Consider the following 19,900-nt stretch of genomic DNA (forward strand, 5'->3'; position numbering starts at 1 on the left):
CACCCCTTGGATCGACAGCATCGGGGTTTTGGAGCATCACTGGGATTTCGCGGGGACTTGTTTCATTCATTTAGTTGTGCTCATGTGCATGGGATTTGGGATGAAAAACACATTCAAATATGGGGCTGGGTCGATAGTAGATATCATGCAATGGTTTGCCAATGACAGACACATATTCAATGAATTTTTACGGGTTCCTTCTCCAAAATATCTGGGGTTGTATCCATGTACCATTCTGAGAATACAGAAAACATAAAGCCGCGTCCAACATTTCAACATCTTGACTACTGATATGCATGACAGCAGCAGTTATTCAACACCTTCTTCCACATTGTGTGATGGTACAGAACATAATCGGTCTATGCTGACATTTCGGACGTTGTTGCTTATTCCGAAAGGGTTTTCATTCGACAAACAGGAAGACTTGCATAATCTACCTGTATGATTATCTAGGTGTGATGCAGATTTGTATCTTGTATTTCGATATTTTGACATTTCGACATCTGAAATCGAGACATAAAGCTAGACCGACAGCTAGAAGTGCTTTCAACACCTAACCTTATCACAACATTTATTAGATATTCCCAACAAGCAGCAGATGTGGAGCACGGGTAGATCAATTATCATTCATTATCATTCATACTTATCAAAGCTCTTATCAGGGTCTCTTTTTGAACTCAACCTATTTTTTCAAACCCGTGTTTTCTTCAACACTTGTCGGTATTACATTCCCTCAAAGTCGTTCACTCTCACCTACCCCTTCATTACTGATCGCTTCTTTCCGATCGGATGACAATATCAATCTTTACTATCAGCTAAATAGAAAGCTACGCCGTTTTAACATATCACCACTTTATCGTCTTCTATATCTGGACGATATAGCCTATTGCTGACTTCGATTATCTCGCCCCCGTTCATTTGTTACTTTGGAAGTTTGAGTTCCCCAATTGGGCCGCACTTACCTCAAATATCTTATACGAATAAGAATAATACCTACACTACACATCAAAACACAACACTATGGCTTCTATCAACGCGTCATTGAGTACTGGCGCGAGGAGATGTATCGGCAGTAGACAATACATATCTACAAGCATATCTCAACGACAATATGGGACGAATGCATCTCGATTGTCCAGATCCATTGCTGCTGCAGGTAAGTTGTTTGTGTATGTTCATTGAGTACTCTTCGTCGTTCACATATATTTCTTTTTGAGTCAGAGAAAAAAAAGTTTCAAGACAGGGATGATTCCGAAAATCGGCTTTGATATTGGAGCTCTCACTTACCCTTACCCGGACGGCGTCATCCTCATCGTCCCTTCCTCCGGGATTGTGTGGGATGACTTTATCCAACCAATGGCAACCATCCAGAAATTGTGGGGGCAATTATCGTCCGTACCCCATTTTCCCCTCCCTCCCTTGATATTATCTGGAGGGAGGGGAGAAGAGAAGGGGAAGGGGAAGGGGAAGTGGATGAATAAATACCGTCCGACTATCATCATTGATCATGCGATGACTGATCTGATATGCTACGCCCTATTACACAACACTTGGTCTTTTCCTGTTCTTTTCTTTCTACATATTAATTTTCTTTCTTCATGATCTGTTGATTCCCTTTTCACGATTAATTCATGCCTCAAAAGAGCTTGTACAAGTGAACGTACATAAATTAAACCAGTTCTCTAATCTTCATCTACCTCATAATAGATTCTCTCCATTCCCGCTCACTACTACAATCGCGAACTAGAACCATGTCCACCACTACTACTCTCCGCAGTTTGAACGTCAACAACATCAACCCACACGTCAAAGAAGCCAAGTATGCTGTCCGTGGAGCCCTCGCTGTTAAATCAGAAGAATATAGAGCCAAGCTCGCAAAGGGCGATAAGGATCTCCCATTCGATACAGTCATAAGTGCCAATATTGGAAATCCGCAACAATTAGATCAACAACCTATTACTTTCTTTAGACAAGTCTTGAGTTTACTTGAGTACCCACCGTTATTGGAGAGGGAAGATGTATTGTTAAATGGGTTGGGCTACAAGAAGGATGTTATAGAGAGAGCAAGGTGGTTGTTGAAGGAAGTCGGAAGCGTGGGTGCTTATAGTGCTAGTGCTGGTGCGACGGGAATCAAAGACAGTGTGGCTAGATTTATTGAGAGTATGTTCTCTACCATGTTATGGTATTCGCATGGTTGGCATGACTAACCTCTTTCCAGATCGAGATGGATTCCCCGCAGATCCAAAGGATATCTACCTCTCCGCCGGTGCCTCCGCCGGAGTTAACACCCTCCTCCACATTATCTGTGCCGGTCCCAATACAGGTGTTCTAGTACCTATCCCGCAATATCCTTTGTATACCGCCTCCCTCTCCGTTCTCAACGCAAAATGCGTCCCCTACTACCTCGACGAAGCCCGCAACTGGGGTACAGACCTCCAGGCCATAAAGGATGCATATGCTGCTGCTGTCAAAGAAGGAACCGATGTCCGCGCCATCGTTATCATCAACCCCGGTAACCCAACTGGTGCAAGTCTCCCACCCCAAGATATCGAAGCAGTCATCAAATTCGCCGCCGAGAAGAAATTGGTTGTAATGGCAGATGAAGTATACCAGACCAACGTTTTCAAAGGAAAATTCCATTCTTTCAAGCAGATCCTCCGCGATCTCCAATCCAAAACTCCAGAAAAATACGACAATGTTGAACTCGCTTCTCTGCATAGTATTTCCAAAGGTATGGTTGGCGAATGCGGACATCGAGGTGGATATTTCGAACTGTGTGGGTTCGATCCAGAAGTCGTAGAACAGATATACAAATTCGTCAGCATCAGTTTATGCGCACCGGTCATCGGACAGTGTCTCGTCGAACTCATGGTAAACCCTCCAAAGCAAGGCGAACCATCCTACGAACTGTACAAACAAGAATACGATGGCATCTTTTCCGGACTCCAGAAGCGCGCAACGGCTCTCTATGAAGCATTTAAGCAAATGGAAGGTGTAGAATGTCCAGAACCTCAAGGAAGTATGTATTTGTTCCCAAGAATCCATATTCCAGAGAAGGCGGTAGAGGCTGCGAAGAAAGAGGGTATGGGCCCAGATGAATATTACTGTCATAAATTACTTGAGGCCACGGGTGTTTGCGTAGTACCTGGAAGTGGTTTCGGTCAAAGAGAAAACACACTGCACTTCAGGACGACATTTTTGGCACCGGGTACAGAATGGGTGGGCAGAATCACAAAGTTCCACGAGGAATTTATGGGAGAGTTCAGATAGAGGGATATTGCTAGAGTGGAGTGTGTAGAGCATGAGAGGGGGCGGACAATATGGAGTATGTAATGCAATTGCACAGATGGGAAAAGGGAGAACTTACTCGACTAAATCAATAGATGAATATCTAGCCGTAGAAGAGCTTTTCTTTTGAACAGAGTTTGAGATTATTGGCATTGTCAGAGGAAAAAGGAAAGGGGAAGAGGATGAGAATGACAGGAAAAAGAAGAAAAGAAACGAAATTATGAAATTAGATATCTGCTGTAAATAAGGATATAAAGATATAAAATATACAACAGCGTGCATCATATAGCGTAGCATACCTAGTATAGCATAGCTTATAAACCCATTACATCTGGATCAAATCTTGATGGAAAATATCTTTTATATCCACTTGCCTACATACCTACACACATACTTATTTATTACATATCTACTTACCTATATATCTAGGTACTGAATGAAATCTACAATAATAGGTAAGAAATATTCTACTCATATATATAATATTCATTTATTCATTTATACATCTATAGTTTCATAGATATATAGATATACATCTATATATCTATATATCTACATATTTATTTTTTCTCCATCTATTCCTCCCCCTCTCCCCATGACCCGTTTGCTCTAGAAGACATACCTACCAACCAACCAACCTTCTACTCATTTCTCCCGCTACAGTTAAAGTTATAGTTATAGTTATAGTTGTGATTCTACCTCATATCATACACGCATTGTATTGTATTATATTGTTTCGTATTGCATACAATTGAATCACTACCTACCTACCTAACCATAGATAATAGATAATAGATATCTAGGGAGAGGAATACATATCTTCTATTCTATTCTATTCACTTTCTAATAATCTCGCATCATCGCTTCACGTCTAGGTACGTATGTATGTACAATCGATCCACCCATCCACCGCCCAACATTAATCATTCATTCTACTCAAGGATCTTGTTTTCAAAAGCAGAAAAGAAAACTCCTCATCCAATCTAAGCTTTATTATCCAAGCCCTTAACACCCTCTAGCAAACCATCTGCCCACGCGGGCGTTGCGACTCCCGAGCCCTTCGCATTTTTCGTCAAGCCATTTCGAATCTTGAGGACGCTATCTACAATTACTGCGTCGATGCCTTCGTTTACTTGTTCCTATTGCTTTCATTAGTATATATATTCAGATGATAAGAAGCAAGTAACACATACCTGAACCTTAACGGGATCATTATTCAACACCCCATAACTAACACAAACCAATCCACTATCTTTCACCACCTTAACCAATCTAGGACTATTGCACAAAGGTTCCGCCGCACTAACCACACCTAGCAAGTTCCAACGACTAGCAAATCGAATTGCCTCTTGCAAACTACTAGCTCTGATATCTCCTACTGGACTTGTACCCGCATCTGTGAGGAAAAGAATTGGAATACTCGGTTGCTTAAATGACAACAATAGACAAATATCTGGATTGAACGAACTGAAGATGACCTTGCGCTTTTGTTTCATGTCGTAAACTTTTGCAAGAACAGTATCACAAAAACTATTAAGTTCGACAGCATAAGTGTCCATTTCTTGTTCTTCCGTTTCGTGAAGCATAGGATACTTCATCTCGACATTGAATCCGACATTTTGGGGAAGTTCTCGGAACATCTCTTCGAGGGTTGTGAATGGTGCTTGAATAAAGTTTCCACGGGTATTGCCTTTGTATCCCTTTTCTTTGAAATCGCGAGTGTGTTTCATTCTTTCTGCCATGTCATTTTCGAACTCTCCTTGGCCTAGTGATAACGATCTTTGACGATCCATACCTCTTTTGATGGCATGAACTCGTGGGGAATCTTTTGGAGGAGATGGAGGACGTGTTGAACGAGATGTCGTCTCATTTACATGAAGAAATTGCTCCAATGTTAAGGTATGAACTGGTGCATCAATACCGGTTTCGGAAACAAGAAAATCATGATAGATGACTGGAACGTGATCTTTTGTGAGCTGCACATCGAATTCGACGTAATTTGCTCCAAGATTGGCGGCTGCGATGAAAGACTGTAGAGTATTTTCACCGAGTTGGAGTGACTTATTTGCAGAAGTATTCTTGCCAAGACCTCTGTGGCCAATGACCATTGTTGAAGACAACTCTTTCCAATATGTTTGTTGCGCGGTGATTCCCATTTCTGGATGCGAGAATGGTGTAATGACAAGGAAGTTGAAGTTCACAGTTCCAATATCTTCCAGAGTGTCTTTGGAAATTATTGGTACAGTGACATCTCCTTGAAGATTCATGCGCTTCAGTCCAATCGTTGGCCTAATACTAGACAGAATTGCCATTCCTCTTCCAATCTTATGCTTTTCGCTACCAGCATATGTTGGTACGATATCGAAGTATAACTTGACATTGGAGGCGTCGAGAGTTGTGAATACAATAGGATCGGTAGAAATATTATCGTGAATAGGAAGATCAATGATCGTAGGTTCGCCTGTGGCCCCTTTTGCTGAAACCACAATTGACAGAGCAGTGTCAAGTTGAGTAGAATGAGCTTCCGAAATAGGAATATTCTCCAACTTGACAGCAGGAATATTCTTTCTCATATCCATTGAACCCAAGCTGACAAGAACCATACTTTCATTTGTAAGATATCGATGCCCAAAAGTCTTGACGGGCTCAGTGACTCGAGGAGAGTTTGTGCTCTGCGATCGGAATGTTTCGATCGAAGAATGATTGGGTGGGGATGAACTGCCACTGTCTGCAGACTTTTCACTCCCAGAATTACCTCTCTCCAATTCAACCTCTGCCAATCTCTCTGCAATATCCATATGACCCCTCAAAGCTGCGTGCTCTCTAGCTGTCCATCCTCCGGCATCAGCTTTAGATAGATCGGCGCCAGCTGATATCAATAGCTCCACAATACCAAGGTGGCCATCAACACAAGCAACATGTAATGGTGTCCATGAGTAGACCTTCTCAGTAAGTTCAAAATCGGCTTTTTGATCTACTGTTCCTTGGATAAGAATGTCCGCACACTCCTTATGACCAGTTCGTGCTGCGATGTGCAATGCAGTCTCATCATTCGAGTTTGCATCTTTCCAATTGATATCAACTCCGGCATCGACAAGTAGTCTAACAATTTTCTTGAAGTTAGACTTTGTAGCCAAAGCAAGAACTGCACTTGACTTCGCAATATCACGTCTCATAGCAGCTTTTTTGTCGCTGGTACCCTCCCAATTTTCACCGTCAAGAAGAGCTTTGGTCGTTAAAGCATGGCCACCAATCACACTAAGATGAAGGGGTGCCAAGCCATCATTATCTTGCCATTCCGGTGCATCGATTCCGTTTTCGACATTGAATTGGCCCCAAGTCTGCATAAACTTCATGACTAATTGACAAATGACAACAAAGCCGAATTCAGCAGCATAATGTAGCGGAAGACGGCCGTAAGAATCTTTGCCACTTAATGCTGATCTTTGATGGGGTTCCAAGTTACTCAACACAAAAGACAGAAGTTTGACGGACTCATCTTCTAGACTCAGAAGTGTTGATTCTTGAAGTTTTTTCGAATTTGGCCCTGGGCTAGGCGAAAGGGCCGGCGTGATGAATCTAACGCGATCTACATCCATGAAAGAAACGCTCTCTGGTTCCTTCTCTTGTGACTTTGCGGCAATCTTTGAACGGCTGATGGAAATAACCAGACGATGAATACAATTGCGGGCATTGATATCATCCGGTTCATCTAAGGAGTTTATCTTCTTCAAAAAGTAAAGAATTGCGTTCTTGGACTTGCAAGATATGGATCGTTGCAATAAGTTCAAAAACAGCTTTTGCATCGATCGATCACCGGCGTCAAAACCAGCCTCTGCAATGGCTTCCTTCAAGGTGGGAACATCATCAGCTCTAATTGCTTGATCGACCGTATCAACCAATCCACTGGGTAAATTGAGAATTGTTCTCGATGACACTCTCTTGATTGAGTGAGCGGAATGAACCGAAAGCGCGTCGTCGTTGATATTCTTCTCCCCCAAGACTGAAATCCAATCATTTGTCGTTTTCATAGCTTTGGATAGAGCAAAGTTTGCAGCAAAAGGCTTCAAATCGACCTTCGAAGCCATGTATCTCGCTTGGGTACAAACATTTGCGACCTTCTTATCCAATTTCTTGGTAATCTTGAGGAAACCTTTACGATTTACCTCACCAAACCACTGTAACTTTCTCAATTGAGATCTGAGCTCGAGAAGAGCACCCAATAGCTCTTCGACTTCATTGCGATCTAGCCCTTGTGTGGTATAAACTTTTGCATCGCTATATCGTTGTTGGAGGAGATTAAGTCTGCGGGAAGCATCATAGAATTTCTTGTTATAAAACGCGTCAACATCTTCGAGATTTCGATCGAGCGAGAAAAAGAATTCTGGGATCGGAATCAGTTAAGGAATGCAAACTATGTTGCGAATGACGTAATAGACGTACCTGCTAAATCAACACTTTTTCCATCCTTCGCCGCGTTTGCAGCAGCTTTGATAAGCTTCTTCAAGCCCTTGTAGTTGATGTATGAAGATGACCATTCCGGAACCTGAGAAGCAGGTAGACTAGAAGCATATGAGTACTGTGAATAACTTCCTATCAAGAGGAGAAAGGACTTACGTGCGTCCGAACTTCATGGTGTGAGAGTCTGAATTGTACGGAATCTGTATGTAGTTTTGTAATGATTTGCGCAAGATTTGTAGCACAAGCAGAAATAAAGGTAATGATTAAAGAAATCAAACCACCTGGGCTATCTCATAGAAATTGAAATGCAGCTCCGTTGATCAAACAATAGTTGCTCTATGTGATCCATTCAGTCGCTTTCTCGATTCCTTTATGAATATTCGGCGGACGGGGATCCGTAATAGAATTTAGCCGTAATGATGACCAAAATCGAGGGATATTCTGAGTCGATTCTCCTTTTCTGTAGTAATCAATTTCTTCGATTGTAAAATGCTCACTGTGGTCAAGGTGCAATGAATATATCCACGTTTTGTGAAATAGTTTTGGATTCGTCAGAATTCTGCCATTTGATAGCGGGGCGGTGTGGATAGCTTGAGTGGTGTTATCAAAAACGGTGTGTAGGAATAAGCTCGGATATTAATAGACTAGGTACCTAGGTAGGTACCAGAAGTCTCTCCCCCTTTATGGATCTTGAATGAGCACCTGGACAAAAGGTCTTGTGTTCTTTTCCTCCTCGGACTCGAGTAAAGAAAAGGGGTTTCACACGAATAAATTTTAGAAAAGAGAACAATTCAATCGAAGATTCAAGCCCTCAAGGGGTTTCTTTCATGTTTTAAATATTTCACATCGTCAGGATGCTCACGGCACATTAGTCCCACCTACGCATGCGGACTTCAATGAGAATCATCATTGGTTTATCGACCGGACTTTTAATTGATATACGGTAGGGTACTTTTCCCCATAATCCAGGGTAATGCCAAGGTAGCCAAGGGCTTGACCCTGCAGCAGACCATCTAGAGAGTTACAATGCTTTCTTTCCCGGTTGTGCATATGCATTTCTCTTCCTTTGGTGGCTTCCTGGGGCTGGATATGTTGTAGAACGGAGGACATCAAGACCATATGATTTATATAGAAATGTGTGCTGGCTACCGGGCTTACCGAAATCGTTGCGCATAGTTTAGTAATTTGGCATGCATGGAGTTATATCCAATTCAAGATTGATTCCCTGTATGAATCATTGAAAGTTTTTTAAAGAGTCTTACTCAAAAACTGGAGTAGGGGGGGTACTTGACTCGAATATCATTATTAACTTTTGTTCCGTGTACACCGCATCTATTTATAAACGCCACATGACAGCGGAAAGGTAGATCAAGGGACCAAAGTTTGTGGATCTAACAGATCTTTGTAAAACTTCTATCCATTAATCATTTACCAGTCCCGTGGAATTGGTCGTGAAGATCTGGTCGAGAAAAATACTTAACGACTTGTGATCAAACGCATAGACCGAATGAGATTCGAAAACGTCTAATTTGGAGTAAAAACCATTTTAGGGGTCTTACCCCGGACTATTTGAGAATGATAATGAAACATTCAAGGCTCACACCGACTAATTGAGTAGTACTGGCATAGGTTAGCTATGTCGGTTTCTTTTCCAATGCATGATCTGATATAGACCCGAGTGGTCAACTGCACATATTAAATTCGAGATACCGAGAAGTCGCCACATAATGCTCGACATCTGTAACGCATTGCATTAACATCAACATCACATAAAACGGCAATGCACACTGTACCTCAAGCAATGATTGCTGTAAGACTGCGATTTGCAGGCGATGAAAGCAAGTGGGGTATCTTATCATGGAGAGCTTTTGTAACAACGAATTAATGCCAACCACCTCTTCCTCTGCCCCTACCACCCCCTCTACCACCCCCTCGATGTCCACGTCCTCCTCCGAACCCTCCTCCACCACCTCTTCCTCTTCGGCCTCTTCCTCCTCCTCTACCGCCAAATCCTCCATCTCTTCGTTCTTCCACTGGTAGTGGTCCATTTTGCATTCTGATCTGCTTTTCCTCATCGGAAGCGTAGAATCTATTTTCCATCCCGAGGAGATCGCAAAATTCTTGCATTTGAGGGTTATTATATTCCACCGGGCCTTCGTTCACAATTTCGGGCATGCCCTCAAAGAAAGGTGGTGCTGTGATTACGAAGTTCTCGGGAATCTCTAGTTTATTTTGCTGAACAATGTGCTCATCGACCCATGCTTGCTCTTTTTCAATCAGAGTTCTATAATGATCCTCTCCCTTATCCTCGGGAAACTTGCTGGCTTTATCCCCTAGAATAAGACCGCTGTTGAAGGCTCGTGTAATAGCTAACCATTCAGGATCATACTCAAACTTTGGTTGAGCTCGCGGAGTAGATGTCGAAATCTTTTCCGAGCTATCATAGGGCCGTACCTCTAGGAGCTGTAGAAATTTACGACCTGGTAAACACTTATCTAGAGCAAGAAAGCGAACTGCTTTGTTTGTGATTTCGGGTGGTGTTGGCTGTCCTGGCTGTACCCTAGGCTCTCGATGAGCTGAAGGTGCTGGTTTTGAGAAAGCAGCTGGTAATTGGGCTCGGATATCAGATGGGACTGATGACGGGATAGATTCTTCTGTGGCTGTTGATGTTTGCTTGCTTTCAGTATTGACCGTTGTGGTAGCAACATGCTTTGGTGTATCCATAACTGATGGGCTATCATCATCATCCATATCAAGGTCAATCTCATCATCGTTATGTGGTACTATAGGCTGTTTCTCTGTTGCATCGTCGATGTCGACTAGGGGTGCGACCTCGGTAGTTTTGACTTCTTCCTTTGGTTCCTCCGCAGCGTTCGATTTTTGAGCGTCCTCGTAAGTTTTCACCGCAGAGTATTTACAGTGTAAATGCGCGGCAAACCAATAAGGCGGCCTAAGACGATCCATGACATAACTCGCGGCCAAATTCCCCAGTGATCCGTCATTAGATTCTCTCTCGAAATCTGGTTTCATATTCCACAACCTCTTCATATTTCCATGCTTCTCAACAGCTCTCGGCCAATCATGACTGATCCCAATATCAACCTGGGTTCCTACTTGTAGTAACTTTCTGATATCGTATTCGCGAACATGGTATATCGATTTGACATCATCCTGGTTGTATGGCAATCGTTCATAATGACTTTTGTTGTAATTGTAACCCTTCCAAATTCCACTCATACCAGCGATTCGCACTCCGCCTAATCGTACCACATTTGCAGCGCCCATATAGTAGATGTTCGGCGCAACCCATCCCCCATAATAAAGCTCCCATAAATGACTGCTAGCTTCATGATTGCCGCCAACGAAAATGGTGAGGTATGGGGCTTTCTTGAGTCCGCTATAATATGCGTGAAAATCGCCAATTTCTCGATATTTAACTGGGCATGACATTACTGTAAGATCATTTGCGTTTCTTACTGCCTGGAATAGTCAGCAGAAGAATTCGATTATGAATTACAAGGGATTCTGTCGTACCTGGAAGTCCCCTCCAATTATGAGGAGATCAACGCCATCCCAACCTCGAGCTTCGCAAGCTTTCTCTATTGAAGAATATATTGCATTGAGAGTGCCATGGCCCTATTGGAAGATTCAGCAGAATGGCAAAGTAGATTGATCAAAATGCCTTAGAACTTACGCATCCCTCTATAGCGACGCGCAAACCATTTACTTCTTGAACGGAGGCAGCCATTTTGGGCAGTCCTTTAGATGTCTTCTTGCTAGAATAATTACGAGTAATTATGTAGCTGTAGCTTCTCCCATCGCACAGACAAGGTGATTTTCGTATTCGCACAATATTTCGCAGACGATTACTGTTGAGAAATAATTTCATTACATCAGTTCGCTTGCTTGCTTTGGTCTAAGGTTATCTCTCAAGCGCAAACCGAAAATCATAATTTCTCATAATTTCTCTTCACACACAACGCGTCATAATTTCAAAAATCCGATTCCCCACAACACCTCACAAGAGACATGGCAGATTTAGAATTAGCGGCGCGTCTACGATATTTGAACGAGTCGGCACATTTCCTGGCAAAATCGGCACCTACGACATCAAAATATCTAGTGTCGCAATGCAATTCTCTTATGTTTGATCACGAAATTGAACAACCGGATTTGTCAAAACGAGGATCATGCAGTGCTTGCGGGACTATTATGATATTGGGATCCGAAGGCAAATTGGAAGTCAAGTCGCAAAGTTTTAAAAAGAAGCCGATTCGAAAAAGAGCAAAAGGAGCCTCTCGTGTGGAAAAGGCGATGATATATACATGTGGTTCTTGCACCAAGGTGACCAGACATCGCTTGGATCCAGCTCCTGTGGCATCTAGGTCTAAGAACGGTGCAGTTCAGCATGGAGCTGTCTCTAAACCCAACCACTTACCAGCGCAGAACTTGACAACTGCAAACACCATGGGTACACCTTCTACGAATGCAAGTAGCAAGAAAAGGGCCAAGAATCGCAAGCTCGGTGGTCTTGGAGCATTGCTAGCAAAGCAAAAAGCATCACAGACAAGCTCATCTGGGTTTGGTCTTGATTTGATGGACTTGATGAAGAAAAGTTGAACATTCCAAGGCGTCTCATGTTTTCCTTGAGATTGTGATCAAGATTCAATATGCGTAAATCAGATATGGGCGGAGAAATCGTCGCTGTGGGATATCCGTACTGTATACCCAACGCCATGGTACTGTCAACATAGACATTTCGATCTTCGGAGCCAGATATTCATCGCAGTTTTGAGTCTTGGCCATACAAACATGATTCGAATATATGCGGCATTGTGTGTATACTTATCCAAGGAACTATTAAGCTCTACCCGTCGGGGCAGATTTTTAGATTAACCATATGCTGCGACAATGTGTGGCTCCTTATGATGGACGTCAAGTTCTCGATTCAGTCACAGGATCCTATATATCAATAAGACGACGATAAAACACCAAACACAAAATCCTCATCACGATATAATAATTTTTCTCGGACCCCTTCATCAATGACAAACCAGACCTTCCACTGCTTTCTCGGACTTTCAGCCTGACGCTTGATGAGGTAACGCGCCCCGCTAAAATTTTACAACCGGGGTCAAATCTTATCAGACAAATCGAAAAATATAATTTCTCGACCCCTCATAAACAATTGCCCCTCCAATTTTTTTACAACCATCATTGTGCGTCATATTAAATTTACACAAAATTAATCAACAACAGAAATTCAGATATTATGGCCGATAAAAACCAAACCGAAACAAAGCCAGACGGTGCTGTCTTCGACGATTATTTTGAGAGCTTGGGCAAAAAGGCACAAAACCTTTCAGCCAACGACCAAAAAGATAGTGCCGCAACCAACAGCACATTGGAGTCGGATGAAGAACAGAGAGTAGTGGATGAAATCGAGTCATTATGTATGAACTGCCATGAAAATGTACGTTTTGCAGCCATCTCTATCAATAATATCTACTAATCCTCCACTCTTAGGGAATCACCCGATTACTCCTCACACGAATTCCTTACTTCCGCGAAATTATCCTCATGTCCTTTTTCTGTCCTCATTGCAACTTCAAAAACTCCGAGATCCAATCTGCTGGAGAGATTCAACAGAAAGGATCAAGATTTGAATTGCGCCTCACCACTCTCGAAGACTTCGCCAGACAAGTAGTAAAATCTGATACTTGTACTGTAAAATTCATCGAGTTGGATCTTGAAGTCCCAGAAGGGCGAGGACAGTTGACCAATGTAGAAGGCCTTTTGAGCATGATTCTTGATGATCTTGCTCTCAAACAGCCAGAAAGAAAGGAGCAAATCCCAGAAGTTTACGAAAAGATCGAAGATGTTATCACTAGAGGCCGAAAGATGCTTGCAGGCGAGGCCTTCCCCTTCAGATTATCTCTTGACGATCCAGCAGGAAATTCATGGATTGAACCAGACCAAAAGGATGGTGTAGGAAAGCTCGCCAAGGTTCAATACCCAAGAACCCCAGAACAAAATGAAGCTCTTGGTCTCAGTGGTGAACAAGCTACTGAAGCCACAACTGGAGGACAACCTACCGCGGCAAGTTTCGAAGACGATGATATTATCCCCAATGAAGTTTATTCTTTCCCAGCTACCTGTCCTGGATGCACAAGACATTGTGTCACACACATGAAGATGGTTGAAATCCCACATTTCAAACAAGTCGTCATTATGAGCACCGTATGTGAACATTGCGGATATCGTTCGAATGAGGTCAAGACTGGAGGTGAGGTTCCAGAGAAGGGTAAATGCATCACTCTTAAGGTAGAGAGTGCCGTAGACCTAGCCAGAGATATCCTCAAGTCAGAGTCATGCGCATTGGAATGCCCTGAACTCAAACTATCGGTTAACCCTGGAACTCTAGGAGGAAGATTCACCACCGTTGAAGGTTTACTTACACAAGTTCGAGATGATTTACATCAACAAATCTTCGATGTTGGTGATGCCGGAGAAGGTGGAGATGGCATGGAATCAGAATCTAAGAAGAACTGGAAGATATTCTTTGATGGTATTGACGAGGCCATCAAAGGCGAAAGAAAATTTACCATTATCCTCAGAGATCCGCTAGCTAGTAGTTACGTACAGAATCTGTATCTGCCAGATGACGATCCATCGATCAAGACTGAAGAATATGAGAGAACAGAGGAGGAGGAGGAAGATCTAGGTCTCTCTGACATGAAGACCGAAGGCTATGTAGATGAGGTTGGAGACGAGAAGAGGAGAGTGGAGGCTGAGAAAGCTGCGGCGGAAGAGAAGAAGGATTAAACATCTCAAGATGCTTATTCGAAACCAAAAACGTCTGATTTTTTAGAATAATGATATCCACCAATTACAAAGCCTGGCTTACACTATATTTCTGTTTTCTCGCCTGCGCGTAGGTATGGCAAGTGCCCTAATGTTTCAAAGATTTGCATGCTTATGGTGGTTAGTATTTTAACGTCATATTGTTTGAATTATGCATTGGAGACGAGTGCGTAATACAATTCTGTATCACAGTCTATTCCACACTCTGAGCACAAATCAATCGTTAGCCGCAGTCAAGATAGCATTTTGCCATGGGGACCCGCTTAAATCAGGTCTACCAATCAAGAAGTAGTGGAATGTCACTGGTACCAGGGAAAGCTTGGGCCAAGTCTAGACGAAATCCCCTACAAAGTCTGAGATATCTTTCTATGTACACCTACTACTTCTCAATTCCTCTTATCACTTAATAGAATCATTCTTTTCACATGAATCTATCTCTATACACACGAAACTTTCTACGGAAAACCATATTTGGAAGATCAACACTTCAAATGAGTCTCCTTACTCCTATCGCCCGGGAGTTTCGAACGTTAGCACAATGTCCACAACTTGCCATTGCTGAAGCAGAGGATGATATGGATATCAGAACTAAATATCGTCCTTTCTTACTGGATCCCGAAACGGAAGCTACAGATTGGATCTCCCAGTTGGAGTTAAACTCTGTAGTTACCCAAGTGGAAGAAAACTTGGCGAAGACTAGCTCTAGACTAAAAGTCTTAGTTCTCTATGGGAGTTTACGGCAACGGTATGCTTTCACTTGCCATGCTTCGCGTACGAAATACATCTAACAAGAGACCAAGATCCTACTCAAAGTTAATGGCTTTTGAAGCTTCCCGAATTCTCCACCGTCTCGGCTGCGATGTTCGAGTGTTCGACCCAAAAGATCTTCCCATTCGAGACTCAGTCAACGCCTCTCATCCCTCAGTCCAAGAACTCCGAGAACTTTCCCTCTGGTCCGATGGCCACATTTGGTGTTCCCCCGAACAACATGGAAATCTAACTGCTGTTTTCAAGAACCAAATTGACTGGATCCCACTTGCCACCGGCTCGGTTCGTCCAACCCAAGGTCGCACGTTATCGGTAATCCAAGTTAATGGCGGCTCTCAAAGTTTCAACGCAGTCAATAGTCTTAGGATTCTGGGGAGATGGATGAGAATGTTTACATGTCCTAATCAGAGTAGTTTGCCGATGGCGTGGAAACAATTTGAAGACGAGGGAGGCGATGGGAGTGGAAAGGCGAGATTACTGCCAAGTGGAAACAGAGAGAGGTTGGTCGATTGTATGGAGGAGTTTGTCAGGTATACGATTATTATAAGGCCTCACTTTGAGATTTTCGGGGATAGATTCAGTGAGAGAAAGGAGAGAGCAGAGAAGGAGAGGAAGAAAAATGAAGTTCCTGTAGATAAGATTTGAGGTTTAGATTTCGCTTCAGTACAGCAATTAGAGAATGAGCTTTGAGTTTTTCGTTGCGTCAATGTTTTTTATCGTCCTACTCTTTGCAAGCCAAGCCAAGCCCGTCACCATATCTCAGCTGCTGATGCCTCATGTTGATCTTAAATCGCTCCTCCCCGGCATCGCTTAGTTGTGCTTCTCCCACTTCAAGACCTCTCAATACCTTGAATTACACGTCATTTTCTACTCTACAATAATCAAACTCTCTATTGTCTCTTGAATCTATCTTATACACGAATGGCGAGCTCCAAATTTGAGAACCAATAATGGATGCACGGATTCGTGAGACGATGAGAAAGTTAGATTTGGTGATTGTCGGGATATCGATCATGTGATCTAAGAGGGCACTGTATTGCACTAGCGTATGTACTAGCGTATGCACTAGCGCTAGCATTTCTACTATATCAAGTACTAGTTTCCCATAGTTAATAATAATCAAGACGAATAATACAATCAATTATATTGATAAGAATGAAGTACTTTACACTTTAATCAATACCAAATTGATATTAACACTAATTAGTGATATTACAAATTAGAACCTTGGATTCTATTAGAAAGCACTAAATATTTAGAAGTAGTATTCAGGATTGGTAGAAATTCTGAAGAGATCATAAAGAAAGATATCATTGTACTGGGTATGGTGTACTTTCTCTTTTTGTTGTGCTAAAGAATATGCTCTGGATAATTGTATTAAGAAAATATATTCAAAAGAATCGATTGGTCAAGTGTGACGAATCGATTTTGTGTCTATTATGTATTCATCTTTGTACTGTATATTATACAAAATAAACCTTTATCTAAATACCTTTTATATATCTTTTTATACTTCTCATACCTATAATCTATCTATAACCTTCGAAATACCTATAACTGTTGGTTCAATAATGAGATCAGGAATACGGGAGACGTGGTTCCCACTATCATTAGTAGGCCCCTAAATGTCTGTATTGTATTCTGTCTAAAGAGCTAGCTAATGAGGGGAAGTAGTAGGCCTTATATAGGCACTACTGAAAGAGCTAGTCTCCTTCGCATTCGCCTAAATACCTTTGATACAGTAGCCATTATATTGAAGTCATTCTTTTGAAGTGAATTCCCTTGTTCACATACTCGGAATTCTCTTTTATGGCTTCAAATACAATGGCTAAAAAGAAATTCGTAAAATCATAAAATCCTTCATCTACTGGCTAAAGTCCCTGACCTCTTACCAGCAGAACCAATCCCTTCCTTTAATCCCGTTCCACTCACTTCATTGCCTTGATATCGATCTTATTCGTATTGATCAGATCAGCAAGAGCTTGACATGGCTTTCCTTTCGTCATTGTATCGGCCGGATTAGTCAGACCATCAATCCAGATCACTTCAACGATCTCCCTCCGCTCGTAGGATTAATATAGTGCCATGATATTAATCATTAATCTCTTTCACTAGTCGTTCCCAGTTTTGTAAGTAGGTCGTATAATGATTTGGAATCAATACACAAAACTAATGAAATCTCCTTACCGAGAATAATGCTAACTGTAGAAATGATTGCTACACCGATATCGAATCCCTGAATTAATCTATATAGCTTGGATGCCAAAACACTGTGTATGACTCTCTTGCATTTAATGGATAATCAATGAATGATATTAACATTGTTATGTTTATCCATCATGATGATTACATAGCCTATTTGGGACGAATAGTCCTTATTGTTCGCAAAAGAGATATCAGCAAAGACAACAATCTTAAGTAAATCTAAGTCAAATAGCACGTATTTGAGTTCTTTGGCAGAGTTTTCTTTTTGCCATTTGATACACTTGTTTAACACCACAATATCATCCTTGCCAGGTTGGGTTGTTTGTGCTACCATGGATAGATCGAAAGATGCCTTGGGTTGATATATAGTTATAATGTATGCTTTACGGGCTCGTTATGCAATATACTGTTCACGTATAGAAGCATGCTTCCGAACCTTGCTACGCATACCATGTATATTTATAGATCTTGTAGATACGAGCTATAGATTGCTGCATTGTCTCTCCTAATCAAAATGAATATCATCACTCTTGAATGTAAGAGTAACACCATTAAACTTTAATGAATAATCGTGAATGAGTTCCTCGCAATCCTTAACCATAAAGCCAGCTTGCTTGAATTGCTCATCCTCAGCTTGTATAAACGCATTATCCCCAATGATAAGCGTATCATCTGTCTGAAGCCCTACAATGCCGAATCCAGTCCCCTTATCATTAATATACAAAAGACAAGGGTCATATATGGATTGCTACATCTTAAGCTTCTTGTAGTGATGAATATAGTATATCCGAAACCAATGATTTCCTGCCTCAGGAATACCATATAATGGCTTAACAACAAGTAAAATCATACCAGTTGGTAGATTTATTTCTTCCAGAGCATAAGCATAAAAAGTGTAATGCAAGTTCGAAATGGATTGAGTATACGCCTAAATGATATCTCGAATATACACTCCTGTGCCTATTTTTCGAGTACTCGCAGCTAGTGAGATTAAAATGTGTTGACACGATTGTTGAATTGTCAGGGATTATATCAATACAGACATCTTATCAACATCATTATATACTTGAATGACTAGCCTCGACTTACGGAATTCAGTATCCGTTCCTTTGTTCTTGATTTCATCAACAAATCGCAATTTAAAAATATATATACCAAAAAGAACATCCAAAAGTGATACAACCTCGAATACACTCTTAATTATTAATCCATCAATCTCTTTCTTCCTGGATTCCTTATATATAATAGGATCCTTGGGATCAGCAGCAAAACATTCGGGGTAGTAATCTTATATATGAGCTCGAATCTGAGGTATAACCACTCGCAGAAAAGATGTTGGTATAGGCATCTGATCGTTCTTGGATAAATCCAAGAGAGGTTCCTCTGGATTCGTTGTATGCATAATTATTGTTCCTGAAGGAGGCGATATAACTTTGCCGGAATTTGGCAAAGTTACCTCGGGATCAATATTATAATCAATTTCTTCAACCTCCTCAATATATCCAGCTTCTAAACGCTTATAATACAGCTTTACCGATATAAATCTAAATCTTGTAGATTTATAAGATAGATCAAGAGTATATATCTCCCCTTCCATATTAATAAATAAAAAAAGTCCTTTCCACTTATCAATAGCTATTCCATTGCCCTCTCTCCAGACTAAAACCTTGCTATTTGATAGCAAGTCATGAAGTACAGTTATAGAGAGTCCATTGTATGTATTCAAGGCCTCTTGTACTTGTATAGAACTATATAATCTGCAAACCTCTATCATAGCTTTAGAGATCGCGGCAGCATGTTATTGAATAATAGATATCGGAGGGCTGGTATCGACTATGCAGGGAAAAGTACCAAAAACGAGTAAAGTAGGCACTAAACCATCAGGTCCAACAATATCATTGATCGCCTTTACAGTCATCTGGAGTATAGCTGCCTTACGAATACTAAGTTTATGAACTTCTTTGTAAATAATCTTGTAAGATCTTTGTAATAATATATGAAATCTCTCAACAATACTAATCGAATAATACACCTCCATAGGAACTATTTTTATCTAAATAGATATTAACATAACATGTTGTTGAAACTCTCTTTCAACAAAATTAGTACCAGTATCATGAGTGATATACTTCGATGGATCAATATATATATCGATCTAGTACTCACAGAGTTTATCCTATATATGCTTCGCAGATATATTGCTTAGTTATCGAACAGCTTGAAAATATATAGCTTTATTAATAATATACAGAATCGGATTATTATTGATATAAAGTACATCAACAAGTATAATATAATTAAATTCAAAATCCTT

The 19,900-nt window shown here is 41.3% G+C and overlaps 6 protein-coding genes across 6 annotated transcripts; 4 read left to right on the forward strand and 2 right to left on the reverse strand.

Moving 5' to 3' along the window:
* The first annotated feature begins 585 nt into the window (after positions 1–585).
* EAF02_001717 (uncharacterized protein) lies at positions 586–3,624 on the forward strand. Its single transcript, XM_038897765.1, has 3 exons — positions 586–1,156; positions 1,708–2,160; positions 2,219–3,624. The coding sequence occupies exons 1-3, from the start codon at positions 1,021–1,023 to the stop codon at positions 3,268–3,270; spliced, it is 1,641 nt and encodes a 546-aa protein (XP_038762740.1). The 5' UTR covers positions 586–1,020; the 3' UTR covers positions 3,271–3,624.
* Positions 3,625–4,089: 465 nt separating this feature from the next.
* EAF02_001718 (uncharacterized protein) lies at positions 4,090–8,501 on the reverse strand. Its single transcript, XM_038897766.1, has 4 exons — positions 7,906–8,501; positions 7,732–7,850; positions 4,482–7,672; positions 4,090–4,427 (listed from the first exon to the last, which is right to left on the reverse strand). The coding sequence occupies exons 1-4, from the start codon at positions 7,920–7,922 to the stop codon at positions 4,272–4,274; spliced, it is 3,483 nt and encodes a 1,160-aa protein (XP_038762741.1). The 5' UTR covers positions 7,923–8,501; the 3' UTR covers positions 4,090–4,271.
* Positions 8,502–9,630: 1,129 nt separating this feature from the next.
* Positions 9,631–11,497, reverse strand: EAF02_001719 (uncharacterized protein; the record flags this gene model as incomplete). The annotated part of the gene is made up of 3 exons (XM_038897767.1): positions 9,631–11,229; positions 11,284–11,385; positions 11,444–11,497. 3 exons carry the CDS (start codon positions 11,495–11,497, stop codon positions 9,631–9,633), a joined length of 1,755 nt encoding a protein of 584 aa, XP_038762742.1.
* Positions 11,498–11,778: 281 nt separating this feature from the next.
* EAF02_001720 (uncharacterized protein) lies at positions 11,779–12,369 on the forward strand (the record flags this gene model as incomplete). Its single annotated transcript, XM_038897768.1, has 1 exon — positions 11,779–12,369. The coding sequence occupies one exon, from the start codon at positions 11,779–11,781 to the stop codon at positions 12,367–12,369; it is 591 nt and encodes a 196-aa protein (XP_038762743.1).
* A 652-nt stretch (positions 12,370–13,021) lies between these two features.
* On the forward strand, positions 13,022–14,574 carry EAF02_001721 (uncharacterized protein; the record flags this gene model as incomplete). The annotated part of the gene is made up of 2 exons (XM_038897769.1): positions 13,022–13,222; positions 13,276–14,574. The coding sequence occupies 2 exons, from the start codon at positions 13,022–13,024 to the stop codon at positions 14,572–14,574; spliced, it is 1,500 nt and encodes a 499-aa protein (XP_038762744.1).
* Positions 14,575–14,714: 140 nt separating this feature from the next.
* On the forward strand, positions 14,715–16,081 carry EAF02_001722 (uncharacterized protein). Its single transcript, XM_038897770.1, has 2 exons — positions 14,715–15,358; positions 15,414–16,081. Exons 1-2 carry the CDS (start codon positions 15,039–15,041, stop codon positions 16,024–16,026), a joined length of 933 nt encoding a protein of 310 aa, XP_038762745.1. The 5' UTR covers positions 14,715–15,038; the 3' UTR covers positions 16,027–16,081.
* The last annotated feature ends 3,819 nt before the right edge of the window (positions 16,082–19,900 follow it).

This window comes from Botrytis sinoallii (genome assembly GCF_014898435.1).
Source record: "Botrytis sinoallii strain Bc 23 chromosome Unknown BSIN_002, whole genome shotgun sequence".
Lineage (NCBI taxonomy): Eukaryota > Fungi > Ascomycota > Leotiomycetes > Helotiales > Sclerotiniaceae > Botrytis > Botrytis sinoallii.